Genomic DNA, 18,613 nt, shown 5'->3' with positions numbered 1-18,613 from the left:
GAATCTTTAAAACACCATAACTTCTGAATAGATTGAACGATTTTAATGTTCAAAAAACTAAGCGCCGCGTATTTTAGTGTAGAAAATGTAGCAATTATAAAAATATACGAAAAGTTGTTCCTTGACCCCGTAATGTTAGAAAACCCCCATAAAAATGGTCCAATATTCAAACAGCTATAACTCCTACAATAGTGAATATATTTCAATGAAACTTTTTTCTGAAATAGAGTCCATAGGTACATACAAAAAAGTATTAAACAACTTTTCTGTAGGATGTCAAACGAAATTACTAAAAATCAAAAACGAATTTTTAAGAAAAATCGACAGGGCACCTAAATTTTTCAGCGAAAAGAAAAAGATTTCAAATCGTTCTGGAAAAATTATTTTCGGTTGCGAGGGTCAATTACGATAATTTTTGGTGAATAGACCTACTCGCGAAATCCTACCCACTTTCTAAAAAAAATTCAGTACGGGCGAAGCTTTAAACGTTAATAATTTTTTAACGAAGCCTCCATCAACAAATTAATATTCTTGATTTTCGTCTTATTTTGGCCTCTAGAATCTCCCATTAAAATTTTTCCCAGGGGTGGCCGAATACCCTGTATAGATAAAAAGCCAAATGTATTACAGAATCCTGTTGAGGATTGCTATTTTGTTAAAAATGAACCAAGATGCCATATTTGTGATGACGTGGCAATAATTAAATGCGCGTAGTGTAAGAAATCTTTATGTTTCAAACATTTTTTCGACGAGTACCACTATTATCGAAACTACATACAGTAATTGCTATACACACTGTATGTATTTATAATTTATAAATCGCTTCACCTTTGCCACGATGTCATAGGTGGGTAATAAAAACAATTAATCTTTTCATTGCTGTTAAGGAACTTGTTACTGTTATTGTTACTTGTTACTGTATAATTTAATGCAAACCTACAGTGCTTCATTAAAATCAAAGTTAGAACGGCTACTACCATAGTGGATGTACACGCAAGATGTAAATCATAAAAATCTGCAAAACTATAAGAGGCAATTTTAAAATGTTACATACCAATGGATTTGGAATAAAATGCTTGTCATTTTTTGTCATTATGAAAATTTCAATAAAATGAAAAATTAAATTAATAAATTTTTTTTGTTATAAACAAATTGTATTTTGTTAAATTTTTTAACACCATGTTATTGTACATAAGAAACCATTAACCTCGCCCATTAACAATTTTTTCGTATGTCTTTCCGTCTTCGAGATAGCCGTTTCGAGCCAAAACTTCAAGGGGTGGTTTCACCCTTTAAACTCGCGTTACCGTAGCTAAAAAAAATACGTGTCGATTATTTTTCGCTGCTTCATAAGTGTACGAAGTTTCGCCAAAATCGAAGCCGGATCGTTCGCAAAGGTTTTTTGTAAGTAGAATGGCCTCTTAAGGAGCTAGAATGGATAATTTGGAGAGATTTCAATTAAAATAAATTAAATTAGTTTAAGTTAAAAGTTGTACCCGAAAGTTACCCTAAACCAAAATGCAATTACTACATGCAATAATAATAATAAATGTTCAGTTCAATGTCCTTGACTATTATATCTTATAAGAAATTATAAGCTTCCTCGACTAATGAAACACAGACTTTGTAAACTTTCAAAAAACCAATTCTAAAAGGCAGCTTTCACAAAAGGAAAACGAACAATTTCTAAGATAACCCAGACTTCCGTCCAAAATTAAAGCAGTCTAGTTGCTAATAACCAGGCCATCGAAGCGACTTCAAAACGCAATGAGAAAAAAAAATGGGTTGATTTCGATTTAAAAGACCAAGTGAATTTTTCCGCCGCGTCGTTGGTACGTCGTGAAGAAATGATTCGTCTTCTACGTGCCGAACGAGTAACGTTCGCTCTTCCACGCGCGAGAACTTGAATTAATTGAAGTGAACCGTGGCGTACAATGAATTCTTTATAGGCTTTCCACACCGTGCTTGATTCCGGCTCGATTGCGAGCTCAATTAAATGCTGCTGTTTTAAGGGCGTTCCGTTGAAATTCATCTGCACGTTCGCGAACACGAATTTTCATTTACGCGATTTTGAGCATCGAAGAGACGCCCGCGACGACGTCATCGAAAACGAACGCGTCGACGAGACGACAATCAATACGCTTTGATTAAATTAAACACGCGCGATGAAAAATTTACTCGAAGAGACTGACGAAGTCGTCTCGAGTTACTCGAACGTTTAAAATTGATCTTTTATACGCAGGAATGGCAATTACGGAGACTGTGCAAACCTATCTTATCTACCAAGAGTTTGCCACAAAATTAAGCTGAAATATAGTTTAAAACTATCTTTTGTTTGTAAGTTTTATTTATTTTGTGTATTGAGAGTTTTTATGGAAAGTGATTCATTTAGTCAAGAGTATAACGTCTATTACTTTCTATCATTTTGTACCACCGTTCCGCGAATTTCGTAATTTTATTTTTGTAAAATTTGTAATTGAACTGAATCTAATTATAATATTTGGATCACCTGCTCAAATGAATGTTTGATACTTTAAAAGTTTTACTGTTTTAATAACAAAGAATCTCTATTTTATTTCGTGTTTCTTTTACTTTTCTGTATTACGAGGAAATTTATTTTCATAATCATATCGAGGATCGATCGGAAGTTCTATACTTTATGGTTTCAGTGGGCCGAAAATTTGATATTCCGCGATTAGAATTTCATTAGCGCCCGTTTGTTCCTTATTTCGTCGTGAAATATTTATTTGCCGACTGTGCTCCCAACGACTTTCGATTTTCTCCGTTCGGCGAGCGAGAAGAAAAATTTACCAGAAGTTAGTAGAAAAGTTTGTAATTACCTTGTTCCGTTTATTTCAGTGTACCCAGAAAGGCAGATTCGCTTGAGCGCGCCTTTAACAGCTGTAATGAAATAGAATGGTACAATCTTCTCTCGTACAAAGAAAATATGAAAATGAATTGACCGTACGCTGCGAAAGTGGGGGCGAAAACTCAAACGTATTAAACGAAGTACAGTGATTATTGCGTGAGGAACGTTTCCAATGTTTCTAAAAAATTTTAATATTATGTTTCCAATAATTATTACGAGAGTAGGAATATTCTAATTCCAACGTCTGTCACGTTTCTATGGATAAAGTAAAAATCAATTATTCGATAATTATTTTCTACAAATACCTTTCCTCGATAACTTTGTATATTGATTATGATTTCAGTATATTTTTGACATCTTTTACATTTATAGTTTTCATGCCATGATATACTATGTATCTTACCATGCGCATTTATTATCTCTAGACTACGGATGTTTATGCATTTATGGAAAATTTTAATTCTCAAAAAACTACAAAATGCACTTAATGTGCAAAAATATAAGAAATACTTAAAGTAAGATAAGAATTATTATATTTAGGGGTTGAGACGACCATCTACAAAGCTCCATTAAAATTTCATTAATAAATACAGGGTGTTCGGCCATCCGTGGCAAAGATTGTAATGGGAGATTCTAGAGACCAAAATAGGACGAAAATCAAGAATACCAACTTGTAGATAGAGGCTTCGTTAAAAAGTTATTAACGTTTAAAGTTCCGCCCGTACTGAATTTTTTTCTCGAAAATGTGCAGGATTTCGGGAGTATGTCTATTGACCAAAAATTATTGTAAATGACCTCGCAACCAAAAATAATTTTTCCAGAATGATTTGAATTATTAATTTTGTCGAAAAATTTCACATCTTCTCGAATTTTTTTCGAGATAATGGGTAGGATTTCGGGGGTATGTCTATTCAGCAAAAATGATAGTAATTGACCCCCGCAACCGAAAATAATTTTTCCAGAACGATTTGAAACTTTTCAATTTTGCCGAAAAATTTAGGCACTTTACTTCCCATCGGTTTTCCTTAAAAATTCGTTTTTTACTTTTAGTAATTTTGCTTGACGCTGTACGAAAATGTTGTTTAATACTTTTTTGTAGGTATCCATGAGCTCCAGTTCCGCCCAACATTTCTATGAAATATATTCACTATTGTAGGAATTATGGTTGTTTGAAAATTGGACCATTTTTATGAGGTTTTTCTCATTTTGTGGAGTCAAGGAACAACTTTTCCATCATTGTTAGAATTTCTACATATTCTTCACTAAAATACGCGTATTCGCCTTTTGAAACATTAAAATCGTCCAATCCGTTCAGGAGTTATGACATTTTAAAGATTCGCATGTTTTAGGGAAGCATTTTTGGCCTCACATTAGATTTTTAGTAAGGAATTTTTTTCTCGAAAAAAAAAAATGATTGTAATTGACCACTGTAACCAAAAATCATTTTTTCAGAATGATTTGAAATTTTTTAATTTAATTTTTTAATAACTTTTTAACGAAGCCTCAGTCAAGAAATTGATATACTTGATTTTCGTCTTATTTTGGCCTCTAGAATCTCCCATTAAAATTTGCATAAAGATCCGTAGTCTAATTATCACTGGATTATTTTGTTCTATTGTAATATTTTTAAAGAGGCGTAGAAAATAATTGTGGTAGAATAAGCTCGATGTAGTTCGATAGAAGTAGCAAATTTTAAGATGACACTTCATATATATCGTCGTTTAATTAATATTTAGCTGTAGGCATTGAGAATAATGGCGTTACTGTTACTAGTACAGGGCACTAGCATCCACCAGAAATGAGATAAACGGACTATGGAGAAAACCGTCCAGGGCACCACCCACTGGCGCAAAAAAGCAAATCACAAAAAAGGACTTCTAAATGTCCTCGTGTCTAAAGCAGAGTCTGTTAAGTAAACCTTACTGATGACTCCAACTAATAGACCACGGACGAAACTCAAAAAAACTTTACTTTTTCTTCCTCTGTCCCTAATTACACTGCCCAAAATAGAGGATCGCCCGCTTATATTACGTCATCCTTCAGTTAAGTATCTGATACTTTAAAGTCTCGAAAGCGCCACGTAAATGAAACATTGTCAAACTCTCGATAGAGTTTAATAGAGGATTCTTAATTTAATGGAAAAATAAGTCTGACGACGAAAAATATATTTCGAATAATTACAATAGCAGAAATTCGGTAATTGCTTTCGAAGCATAAATTTGACGAGGAAAAAATTCACTCCAAAGCCAATCCATTAATTTCTATAGAAATTAATTGCTCTTATTTTTTTTTTTTTTGTAAAAAATGTTATATTAGTAGTTGAAGTCCCTATCATTAGCAATTATTGTTTGATGATATATACTTTCAACCAATTTTTGGGAATATGTGACAAGTAAAGACATTATTTTCCAGACACAATAAGAGTTTTCAGAGCTAAAATACGTTTTCCCTGAAGCTTATGCTTCATAACATATCACACATTTTTGAATGGGTTTGTATCAAGGGATTGAGATGGCCAGGCATCCTAATATCGTCTCTGGCTTTCTACTCGGTGAAAACTTTGATGTTTCGATGTTTCGGATCGTTCTTCCCGAAAACTCCATTGGGAGTTCTCGATATTGTTAAATCAATGATCCATAGATATCCAGAGACCACTTTCGTGCAATTCAGTATCTTTCTAGGCATTTAAATTGTCTAAATAGAGATTCGTTGTTGCTAGATCCATGTTTGCCAAAGATCACATCAAAGAAAATAATCATATAAATAGATCATCAGTAATAGTATTACACTAAGTTTTCAATTTTATAAAATTCTGTTTCACAAATTATTATGAATTTCTGGAAAGTCAAAATAATTATAACGATTAAATGTCATGGCATCAAAGTAACGTATCGTGAAAAAATCATATACCGAAGAAGATGGTGGAAACGAAGAAAATAATTCCCTATAAAATTCTTTAAATTGATAAAAATTCCGTACCGAGAATCATTTACAGAAGTTCATATTTTTCGTATCAGAAATTGACAAACTATCGAATAAACAGGAAAAGGTAAAAAAAAAGCAATAATCTATCGCGTACGATAATTTATGAAAAATGTAGATCGGTAAAGTACTCGACTCTGCGTCGAATCAAAATGGCCAGTGCAATAAAAATTGTACGAGTAAATTAATTAGGAACTCATTTGAACAGTTCGAGAGAAAAGTTTTGCGAGATCCAATCCTCACGAAATCTGTCCCGATTTGATTGCCAGAGGAGAGACAGCACTATGCATCGAGTTTCCAATGAAAAATTACGTACTTGAGCCTCTTTTCATCCCGACACCTGAAAAAACGAACGAGAAACCGCGGTGAAACCCGGTCGGTGTCAGGCATGAAATCGCGAAACGACCGCAGACCGGCGAGTTACGGCGTCGGGACGACATGCAAAAGTAACGAAGCCGTCCGTCGGTCTCGCGGAATCGAAAATAATACGGTCCCGAAGGATTAATTTTTTCGTGGAACCGACGCACGTTTCACAAAGGCGTCCCACCCTTTCTCAGAGAACGTCGACGCAGAGCGCCGCGACGAAATTAAAACGGAAAGGTTGCCACAGCATCGGGGGAGCACACCCACGGGTAATTGAGCGAAACAAATTCGACGCAACGCCGTCGAGTTACCGCAGCCGCGGAAAACAGTGTTTGCTTCCTCGTAGAAACAATGATCGCCTGTTATGAGCCTTGAATGAGCTACCTTTGTCCGCTATCCGCGAAGGGGACCGGAGAAACATTTTTTTTTTGTTTTATCTCCTTCGTTACGATGAAAAGAAAAACTAGGAGCAAGATAAACGAGAAGTAATAAAAATATCCTGGTTTTTATATGGGTAGAACACTAAAATTGAAGGCTACATTCTTCGTAAATTGTACTGTATCATAGACATTAAATAGTCAATTTAAGTGTTTATAATTATCGAGACGTATTCAATGGTGTGAGATACTCTAAAGCTTTTATTTAAACTTTTTCTTGTTATTGCAATGGCTTGACAATTTTATACTGTGCAAATATTTCGGTGAATTTTTATTATTCAGTTGAAATTTGCTATTTTTCATTTTGACCCAAAAACTGTTCTAAGGGTGTTTTCAACCCTTCAAAGGAATTTTCATTTTGATATTGAAAAAAAGTTAAATATCAAACGTTATATACATAGTCTCTAATGCTCTACATGACTGTGATAAAAGATTCCAGAAAAAATCTCCTTCCTCGCACGCTCAATGCGAATGGTGAGTCTTTTTGGACCCAGATAATACTTATTTTTCATTCATTCTTTTCCCCTATTTTCCAAAACGTTAATGTTTCTGGTATTCGTATTAGCAAGTATAAAAAATCAGAATTTCTTTAAGGGGGTGAAAACGACCCTAAAACAGTTTTTGGACCAAAGAAAATGAATTTCAATAATACACATCGTATATTTATAATTTCTTCTTATTCATTTTCATGTTGCTTCCAGGTATAGAACAAGAAATATTGTAATAATTTATAATGTCTCAAATATGTTGACAAAGTTTGTTGAATATTATAAACGTTAAAGTTTTAATTCTTTCGTGTATAAGTATCTGTCCAGGCACCACTATACTTGGAGTCAAAAAGGTGTAATTTAAGTACCTTTTCCCGATGATACGAAGCGTTGAGAGTACTTCGGGTTTCAACCCCTTAATAGTGAAGCGACTAAAGGATGGGTAACTCCTTCATGATCATCGGATCAATTAATTTTAGACTTGAATAGCCCGAATACACGTGTTGACACATTGAATAAGATATTATTTCCTTCCAGCAGACCTCTTTTAGGCCAGTTTTAACACATTGAAATCCCGTCCCAGATGGTGGCTCGATAATTTCGTCGCGTCACAACAAAGGCGCGAAGAACACTCGACGAGGCACTACTCTAATTACAACGATCAGAACCAATTTCAGGCGTCAATTATTAAATAGTCCGCGCCTGCGGCGATACGAGGTGTAAAAGACAGAGCTAGTTAGTGTTTTGTACTTAAAGCAATATTTCAAGTAAATCATTTTATGAAAAACAATAAACCCTTTCTCGTTTGGCAACTCCCTTCCTTGGTGATTTATATAAGGTTTGATTTTATTATATGCTAACAAAAATAACATAAATATAACAACCTCAAAATTTCGTTCGATAAGTGTGCCATAGTTCGATCTTTGACATAATATCTATTTGTTTCAAATTTTTACGTATTGATGTTATAGCGACACCTCCTGCACTCGCCACCAGAGGGCTATGCTCAACTTTTATCTTTCTCACAAGTGCCCGACGATCTATTCCTATATACAGGGTGTTCGGCCACCCTTGGGAAAAATTTTAATGAGAGATTTTAGAGGCAAAAGTAAGACGAAAATCAAGAATATCAATTTCTTGACTGAGGCTTCGTTAAAAAGTTATTCAAAAATTAAATTAAAAAATTAAATTAAAAAATTCCAAATCATTCACGGAAAAATTATTTTCGATTGCGGGAGTCAATTACAATCATTTTTGATGAATAGACATGCCCCCGAAATCCTACGCACATTCGAGAAAAAAATTCGAGTTTGCTGACATTTGTCGGCGAAAAAAAATTTTTTAAAATCGTTCTGGAAAAATTACATTTAGTTGTGGGGGTTAAGCACAATAATTTTTGGTCAATAGACATACCACCGAAATCCTACGCACTTTCGAAAAGAAAATTCGTTACTGAAAATATAATGTCTGACCATACATTGACATGTTTCACTGAAATTTCATGCGTATGTTTAAAATTTCATAACTTCTGAACGGATTGGAGGATTTTAATGTTTCAACATGCAAACAATGCGTATTTTAGTGGAGAATATGTAGGAATTCCAAGAATATTCGAGAACTTGTTCCTTAACCTCGTAAAGTGAGAAAACCCCCGTAAAAATGGTCCAATTTTCAATCGACCATAACTGCTACAATATTGAATATATTTCAATGAAATTTTTTTGGGGAAGTAGAGCTCATGGGTACCTACAAAAGAAGTGCTAAGCAACTTTTCCGTAACGCGTCAAACAAATCTAATAAAAAAAAAAAACGAATTTTTAAGAAAAATCGACAAGGAGTAGGTGCCCAAATTTTTCGGCGAAATTAAAAAATTTCAAATCGTTCTAAAAAAATTATTTTTAATTGCAGGGGTCAATTAAAATCATTTTTTGTCAATACACATAACATCGAAAGCTTACGCACATTCGAGAAAAAAATTCTTTACCGAAAATATAGTGTGTGGCTGGAAATATTTCTATAACTTTTTAACGAAACCTCAATCAACAAATTAGTATCCTTGATTTTCGTCTTATTTTGGTCTTTAGAATCTCCCATTAAAATTTTTCCCACGTGTGGCCGAGCACCCTGTATACACTCCTCAACCGACCATTGATACACATATTTCTTTTTTTTAAATTAAATTCAAAGTATATCTGCAATCTGTTTCAAAAATAAAGAAGGCAAGCAGAATTTTGTGACTATTTTAAACTTTGCGTGGATAGTGAATGGAATTAATATTCGGTCACGTACATTATATTAATTTAAAGTACCGTAGTTGACAGAAAGATAACAATTATTTACACAAACCGTACTACTTATTTTATGTATTTTAAACGAAACAATGTCTGATTTTAATGTGAAATTTCTGTCAACTATTAAAGATCTATTTGTAAACATTATGGACTGTACATAGTATTCCGAGTCTTAAATTATTTCAATTTTAGCATTCGTTATGACTATAACGAATATATAGTAATTGTCTGATTACAAATTAATAGTCGATTATTGGTCAACTCTGTCTAGATTGCCTCGACACAAGGCTAGACAAAATAAAGGATTTGTGGCGACGCTTCCCCCACACGCCATGAGAGGGCTACACTCTCGTCTCTCTCACAAGTGCTCAACTGACCACCTATTAGTATATATACTCCTCAATCGGGCATTAAATGTCCCAAAATCTGAGGCAGTCGAATGCACCTGCTATCTCGCTCACTTCAAATTTCTGGGAAACCCCCGAACTGTGACTAAATTACAACCGCTATCCTCGTCAATTACAGAATTGTCGAACATCACTTATGGTTGACAACCTAATAGAAAAGAAGGATAACGAGACGAATGAGGGGAAAAAGAGGGAGGAAAAACAATGGAGAACGCAAGACACGAAAACGAAGAGGGAAACAGGGGAGAGAAATCGAGATAGTTGTCAGCTCGTCGGTGATAGCAGTCCGGATGCATTATGAGGCCTCGATGTGAATTTTCAGGCCGCGGCTGAATTCGCATTTTCCAGCTGAAAAATGATGCGTCGCATTCGCGGATGCAGTCAGCCAAGCCCCAACCAGCCGCCCCCGCCTCTCTATATCTGTTTGTTCTGTTCCCTGTTCGTGTGTCTGTGTGTGTGTGCATCGAGGTATTTACAGGGCTCGAGAATGTGCATCCGTAGGCGCACACAGGTCTGTTTACCAGCATCTCCAGAGCCGCGTGTGTACGCGTGACCGTGCCCGGAGACGACGAGAGGAGAGTGCGTGCGCGTGAACGCTGATGACTTCTTGTTCGAGCACGAACACGCTCAAGAGTCCATCGGCGCCATATGAGACAGGAATTACTACGGCCGAGCGTCGATTGCAACCCCTGCGGGAGAAGAAGAGGGGTGAGGCATCAGTGGGTGGAGGGGGTGGCGGCAAGGAAACAGAGCAGGCGAATGAAGAACGAGAGACGCGATCGAAGCGAGCCCGAGAGAAAATAGGAGACGCAGCGCTCCGAGAAGAATGGGGAAAGAAAGAGCAGCGAATAGACGAAGAGGAACACAGAACGTGGGACAAGGGGGTGGGGAGGAGGGAGAGAGAACAAGTAGGAAGTCCATTCGCGCCTGCTTCATTAACGGGGGAGGCAAGGGCATCGTGGTTGAAAGAGATTGGAAGGTCGGCTGGTAGAGAGAGAAAAAAAGAAGGAAAAGAAAAGAAGGACAGGCCTTGAGGGTGGAAAAAAAGAGACAACGAAGTCGTGACGGTCAAGTCGTGTTTCAGCTTAGGTAGCTCAGGATTGGATCGGAGATATAACCGCGAGGACGTGGGCGGAGAAGCTGGCTGAAGCTTTAGAAGCTTTAAGCAACCCCCATTTTTTTCCTCGAGATTTTTCGAGAGCTGAAAGAGCATCCAGATTTTCTTTGACTCCCTTACCGGAGGACCAAAAAAAATAATAATGGGAGAAGAGGGGCATGAGTAGAGAGTGAGACATATATTCGTGGGTGTGCCTTGATTGTTACGATTTCGGGATCTGTCTTATAGTATAGGAACGTACGCAAACGCCGTGTTACGTTTTATCGACGTTTCGCGGGGAACGACTCCGATGTGACACAGTGAGAAATTTACGCGATAGTTTATCCTGATGCGAGCGATGTGCATAATTTAAGAGAATAGCGTAGCGTAGAATGTTACAAAAATCGAATTACGGTGGAACATAGATTTTCGGAACTCCTTATTAATGAGTTCGAAATACGATCGTCGATCAAGGGAGTATTCCAAGTCCGATACTTTTCATTTCTCACTCTTTTGTTGCTTACAATTTTAAAAGTAAGCTGTTGTAATTTTGTTTAATTCATGAGAATAACGTAACTAGAAGCGTTTCACCGTATAAATGTAAAATTTATTGAAACTTGCAACACCAAGACATTTTAACACGTTGACTGCCAGACCAAAATCGTAAAATTTTTTGCGAGACCAAAACTTTGATTTTAAACAATTGTAAACTATTTAACTTAAAAACTGTCTTAGTATGTACTTACTTCTGTAACCCTCGGTAAAATTCATGAATTCTATACATCCTATAATTCGTATAGCATTGAAAAGTAAGTATCTTTTTATTACTATCTAAACCAGAATTAACACGTATTGTATATTCAAGAAATTTCTATTTAACTGCATTAATTTTGTAATTTTGTGTTAGGATTATATGCTCACGTATATCATCGATGCTCGACATGCGATGAGTAGTAAGTAGTAATCAGTCTTCTCAACAACAATGCCTTCCTTGCTGGTCCTCTTGATACATATGTATACAAGGTGTTCAGCTACCTCTTGGAAAAAAATTTAATGGGAGATTCCAGAGACCAAAATAAAACGAAAATCAAGAATAGTAATTTGTTGAACGAAACTTCGTTAAAAAGTTATTAATGTTTAAAGTTCCGCCTGTAGAACAGCAATCTGCGAACAGCTGTGTACGCGTGATAGTGGTTCTCACTCACAAAACTGTATGGCTGTCAATACGTCAATAAGTAGAATTTCTCATGCTGAGTGAGAACCACTATCTCATGCACGCAGCTGTTCGCAGATTGCCGTTCTACAAACGGAGCTTTAAACGTTAATAACTTTTTAACGAAGCCTCAATCAACAAATTGGTATTCTCGATTTTCGTCTTACATTGGTCTCTGGAATCTCCCATTAAAATTTTTCCCAGGAGTGGCCGAACACCCTATATAGAACGTAATTTTTCCCATACTTCACTTTAAATCTCACATCCTTTTATTTGTTTTAATTTCGATGAACTCATGCATAATATAAGATTCGATTTTGCTTTCTGGTATATTTCGTCCCATGCCACAGTTATAGATTATGAGTTGTCGGCGATAATTATAGGATGCTTTACTTTTTCACTTAAATATTTTCAGCCATCGCTCTCCTTAAGAAGTGCTTCCATTTGGATACACGGCGTGTCATAATTATCTCTGTTGAGTGTATCAATTTTCGACATATTTCCTACACTGTACGACATTATTTTTTTCTTTCTTCTTTTTTTTCACGCCATATGTAAACTTCCTTTACTTTTATGGAAATTTATACGTTAATTCTGAGCCAATAACCTGTTAGGATTATATGTGAGAACGGTACAAAGAAAGATACCATTGATTGCACAGATATAACCGGATATTTTATTCTTATACCACAGCATTGATCAAGATCTACACGATTTATCAAATGATCAACTTACGCGCGGATGGCACGGTTGATGTTCCAGACATTTGCAAGCATATGACCGCCACTAACAAAAAGCATACAGCGTTTTAGTAAAATATTTTACAGATGCACAACCGAGAAATTCGTAAGCATTTTAGAATGCTTTTGATATTATCTATTTAGTTCCTTTCATTCCTATATTATTTTGTTGAAGATAGAAACATTAATGATCGTATGAAATACTCGTATGATAAAGAATGTATAAAAATTCAACGTATTATTTACTTTGACACGCACAAAGTGACAAAATAGATCGGTTTTTAATTTCTTAAACAATAACTGAGGAATGCGAAAAATCTGGGGAAAAATTGAAAATAATACCAAGAATAATATACACTCTCTGTAAAAAATATGGTTGCACCGCTCTGACAGCTTCGATAAAAAACAGGCAAGATTTTTTATTTTTTACAACTTGGATTCGCAATCAAAAAATCTGAAATTGTTCTGTAATGCGTGCCTTTGTGACTGGAATGCCTTTCAAATTTTTTTATTTTTTATACTTCAAATTTCCGTGAAAAAGAAATTGAACAAAAATGTGATTTTCAATTTTTCCCCATTACAACCCCCCCCCCCCTTCCATCTCCAAATTCAACAAGGTTAAAATTTTTTATTGGTTTTTTTGATAATCCATATATGAGATCAAATAATTGGATAAAATTCCATATATTATTCTCTATATTAATTCTCTTTTTATTAACAGGAAATAAATATTATTTTTCTTGCTATCTGAGAATATTTTCATTTTGCAAAATTTAAAAAAAAATAATCGATTTAAATTTTATTTCTTGAATCTTACTTTGTAAAAACATGTCTGGTTTATAATAAAGCATCTTTATTTTGTGATATGTCTTAAATTGAATTCACAAAATAGTTATTTTCTACTTTCTTAAAGTCCTGTTTATTTTATAATTCATTTTGCTTATGTATATAAGTGTGCAAACAATGCTAATAAAAAAATAAAAGCCAAATAAAAATATGATACATGTTTTTTGTATAAACAAATACAAAACTTATACGTAATGAGAATGAAAATAAGACCAAGAAAACCAGACACTATTTACAACTACATATGGATGATTTAAAATTACTACAAAGTATAATTAACAACATTAAAATAAGAAAAACATTTTTTCATATCGTTAAATACTGATAAGCTATCCTGAAAAAGGCGTCCTAAATTACACTTACAATCGAAGATAACCTGATTTGTTCTAATTTTGTTCACACTACCGATCAAAACAGTTGCCTTATACTAATTTAATAAAAACTAATAAATAATAGAGCTCCCCTTTTTAATACATTAAATTTAGACACGGGAAATACACTAACCTGTCTCAACTATTCCACCATTAAACTGTAACATATGAAATTTAATTACTATACTGCAATTGCTACTAATTGTTTTTTATGTATAAAATATCATTCATTAATCTTTCAATATAAACCCTCGATGACAGTTCGTTGTACAGAAATTCAAGAACGTTGACGCTTTATTCTGTTCCCACCCCTACATTGTATTACTTTACTCGTAATAAAAATGTACGAAACGCTAATATTTGCCAGGTCCCGTGACTTTTGATTTAACATACCACAACTTCTAGACCCAGAGCTAACTGTACAAATCCACCGTGGCCCATTCTTTTTCTAAATATTTAATTAAGCCTGGGCGCCTTGAAATTTGAATTTTTCGCGATTTACAGTTCATATATTCCCATAAATGTTCTATTAAAGTAACATCAAGAAAGTGGGGCAACGTTTTCAGGCATTTTCGCGCGTTACTTCCACCGCCCAACCAACTCGCCTTACATTTTAAATCGCTGTCCCGGTGGAATATAAAATTATCTTCAAAGTCAAGTTTAGACGTGCCTGCATTTGAAATACCATCCAAACCAAATGTGAAACGAGCATTAAATTAACGTTGAAATAAACATAAATAAATTAATTGCAATCCCTCCTCCAACGTTGCGAGCTGCAATTCAATTACATTATACTTTAATTGCATTGTATTTCAATTAGATTGCATTTCAATTACACTAATCGTTGGAATAATCAGCAATTGAGTAAGCTGAAAAGTTCGAATTACGATGTAATTAAAATACAATGTAATTAAATTGCGTAATTGAAACACGATATAATTATATTAGCACAATCTGTTCAAAATGGCAAATGCTGAAGCGACGTTATCTCGAACATAACACGCTGCTGTAGATATGATCTGTATTCTTTGTTGATCTAAATTTAAAATTTGACAAAACATGATTCTATTCTCGCCGAGATATGTTTGATGAATTAAAGAATACTAAAATGGCGACAATTTCAAGGTTTCTATCGTTGTTTCTGACTAATATTTAATGAACTATGTAATCAATAATGAAAATCATATTCTGAATGAATAAAGGAAATACTTGGAAATATTTTTTGCCATATTTTATTAAGATTCGATAAAATATGCGATTATCGTCTATAGCGTTTCTGGAACAATGGTTTTGAGTGAAACGGGATTAAAGTTTTCGAAATTGTCATTTCGATAATAAAATTGGAAATTTATGTTGTACCTTTACTCGGCCATTCCGACACTATAATACTCTTCCTCCTTAGCAGCAAGAAGTTTACTGCTGGCCAAGTTCTTCCGTCGTTTGGCTAGAGTAGCTCTTTTATAGCACCTTGCTATAAAAGGATTCGGACTTCCACGATAGAAATTCACGTTAGTCTCGTTAAAATTTTTTAGCAATATTAGCAAAATTGCAAACGATAATTGTGCTGACCATTATGAGAACAAGACAATAATCTTTAATATTTTTTTCTTATATCAGGTGAGATAACGTTCAGCAAATGGAGCTTAAAATTACAATACATTTTTGGCATCACTTTTCACAATAAATTGGAAAATTCATTAAAAATTATAGATACCTGTTATTAAAATCTATATTCCATCATTGGTATTTTGAGATATAAGAATTTATAAAACTAAGTCTAATTAATATTCTTTTTTTATTCCAGATGAGAAGGCATTTAACAAATGACACTTAAAAGTACAATAAATTTCTGGCATCAATTTTCACAATAAATTAAAAAACTTACTAAAAATTATAAATACTTGGTATTAAAATCTATGTTCCATTATTGGTATTTTGAGATATAAAAATTTGAAAAACACAGTTCAGTTATTCTACCTTTGTCCACTGCTGGACATTCTTTATGATGATCGACCGGGTCCGATGGCGATTATCGAGGGTTTAGTCAACCGTGATTGATCCTTGGATTTTCCAGAGGAGGAAGACCAATGTATTCTCAAGGACAAAGCGTATTCGGAACGTAGTCGCTAATTAAAAGGGCTGCCATCTAGAACAAGGGCTGATTGTCAGGTCTGACTCGCCGGGGTGACGTTTTACAATTGTATTGTTCCACGAACGTCATGACTGCACAACAATACACGGATTTTTCCCAGCGCGAATGAGTCGGTCTACTGTTTTGATTCGTCACCTTGCAAGAGACAGACTCCCACCGAATAATATTTTACGTTTTTTTTTTTTTTTTTTTTTTTTTTTTTTTTTTTTTTTTTTTTTTATTTCGGGTTTTACGTCGCATCATGTTTCCTTCTTTTCTGCCCGGTCATATGCAGTGGTAAATGTTGATGTCTTTAGGTAGTTTAGGGTATTTCTTATGTATTTCTTTGTCGTTAGAGCTCCTGTCGATGTTATTTTATATTTTTGTCTTTGGGTGTTGTACCTTCAGCATTCGAATAGTAGGTGGTTAGTTGTAATGATTTTCATGCAGACAGTGCACATTGGTGGTTCTGTTTTCTTAATTAGGTACTCATGTGTGAATTTGCAGTGACCAGTTCTAAGCCTGGCCATGATTATCCTGTCTTTCCTTCTCATATTGTTGCTAGGCATTATTTGGAAGAAGTCTTGGGTAACGTCGTGTGTTTTTATTTTCTTAGATGTGGTCCATATTTTATTCCATGATTGTTGTTCGATATAGCGTAATACGACAATGAGGTCTTGGTATGGGACTTGTCTGCGGGTGTTATTTGGTGGAAGTGCTGTTGCTTCTTTGACGGCTGTGTCGGCTGCCTCGTTTCCTTTGATGTCTTGGTGGGATGGAACCCAGGCTAGGGTTATTTGTTTGCCGTTATTGATGAGGTCCATATAGGTATATTGGATGTTTAGAATGACTTCATGTTTGGTTTCGCGATTTACGATTGCTATTGCCATGGGTATACTCATTGAGTCGGTGAAAATGATGTAAGGTTGGACATTGTGGTTTCGTATGTGGTTAAAAGCTTCAAGAACTGTAAAAGTGGATAAGGTTATTGGGAGGTGGAATTTTTTGGTCGTGGTGTCACAGACGATGGCAACTCCTACTCCCTGGTCAGTCTTTGATACATCAGTGTATATCGTTTGGTGATTTGGGTATTTGTTGCATAGTTGTTGGAAGTGAAATCTGTGTTCTGTGCTGCTTATTTGGTCTTTGGGAAGCTTTGCGAGGTCGACGTTGGTTTCTGGTGTTTCTAGGATCCAGAGAGCTGTTTTCCTGAATTTACATGGAATAGTTGGTGTTGATATAATCACAATGAAACTATCGTATTTGGCAATTCTTCCGTAGAATGGATTTGGAAACTTGGGTTTTTTAGCTTGTAGGTAGGTATATCGGTTTGTAAATATGTTGTTGTAGGTAGGATTATTTGGAGTAGAGGACATTTTGGCTGCGTATTTTAGGTTTAGGTATTTCCTTCTTTGTTCTAATGATGATTCTTTTGATTCAAACAATATGCTATTTATTGGGCTAGTCCTGTAGCTTCTAGTAGCTATTCTTAGAGCGGCGTTATGAATTGAGTCGATTGTTTTCAGGGTATTAGGTTTAGCCGAGTTATAAACTATTAACCCGTAGTCGAGTTTGGATCTGATTAAAGCCTGGTAGGTTTGTATGATGATCTCTTGGTCAGCTCCGCAGCTATAATTTGCCAAAGCTTTTATGACGTTCATTTTTTTTGTGCATGTAGTTTCTAGATATTTCATATATGGCCCCCACGTTAGCTTATGATCAAAGATGAGTCCAAGTATTCTAATGCTGTCTACTTTTTCGATTCCAGTATTTGGGGAAAGTATGGTTGTCTTGCGTTTTCTAGAAAAGATGGTGTATTTTGTTTTTTGGGGGGAGAATTTAAATCCTGATTTTTCGGACCATGACAGAAGGTCGTTGATGCTTCCCTGTAGGAGCTCGATGATAGTGGATAGGTTTTTCCCGCTGCAGGTCATTGTTAGATCGTCCGCGAACAGGGTTGGATTGAATTGGCGGCTTGATGTTATTTAGAACGTCGTTAATTACTATCAGGAAAAGCGTAACGCTGATTACCGAACCTTGTGGAACTCCATTGTGTATGGTGGTTGGTTTGGAAAAGATTCCGTTCGTTCTCGCTTGGATGGTTCTGTTTGTTAGGAAGTTTTTGATGAAAGCTAATATGTTGCCGTTTAGCCTAGTTTTAGTTAGGGCATTGATGATTGTAGTCTTTGGTATTGAGTCGTATGCCCTTTCAATATCCAAACATACTATGATGAGGAATTCATTTTTCAGAAATGCTTCGCATATGCTTGTCTCTAAGGCTATCAGTACATCAGTGGTCGAGTGGTGCTGTCTGAATCCGTATTGGTTAAGTGATAGCATGTTGTTTAATTCGAGGAACCATCTAAGCCTTTTGTTAAT

The 18,613-nt window shown here is 35.2% G+C and overlaps 2 protein-coding genes across 2 annotated transcripts in view; both read right to left on the bottom strand.

Moving 5' to 3' along the window:
• The window catches only part of LOC143346032 (arginine kinase), a 184,607-nt gene that overhangs the window by 129,379 nt on the left and 36,615 nt on the right, over window positions 1–18,613 (bottom strand). The window lies entirely within an intron of this gene.
• LOC143347185 (uncharacterized) lies at window positions 16,639–18,168 on the bottom strand. The gene has a single exon (XM_076776158.1). It carries the CDS (start codon window positions 18,166–18,168, stop codon window positions 16,639–16,641), a length of 1,530 nt encoding a protein of 509 aa, XP_076632273.1.

The sequence above is a fragment of the Colletes latitarsis genome, chromosome 10, assembly GCF_051014445.1.
Source record: "Colletes latitarsis isolate SP2378_abdomen chromosome 10, iyColLati1, whole genome shotgun sequence".
NCBI lineage: Eukaryota > Metazoa > Arthropoda > Insecta > Hymenoptera > Colletidae > Colletes > Colletes latitarsis.
The sequence above is the reverse complement of the archived record's forward strand: the minus strand, read 5'-3'. Positions and strand labels throughout refer to the sequence as shown.

Coding starts and splice junctions, on each gene's coding strand:
- LOC143347185 (XM_076776158.1), bottom strand. CDS start 18,168: ATGACCTGCAGCGGGAAAAACCTATCCACTATCATCGAGCTCCTACAG.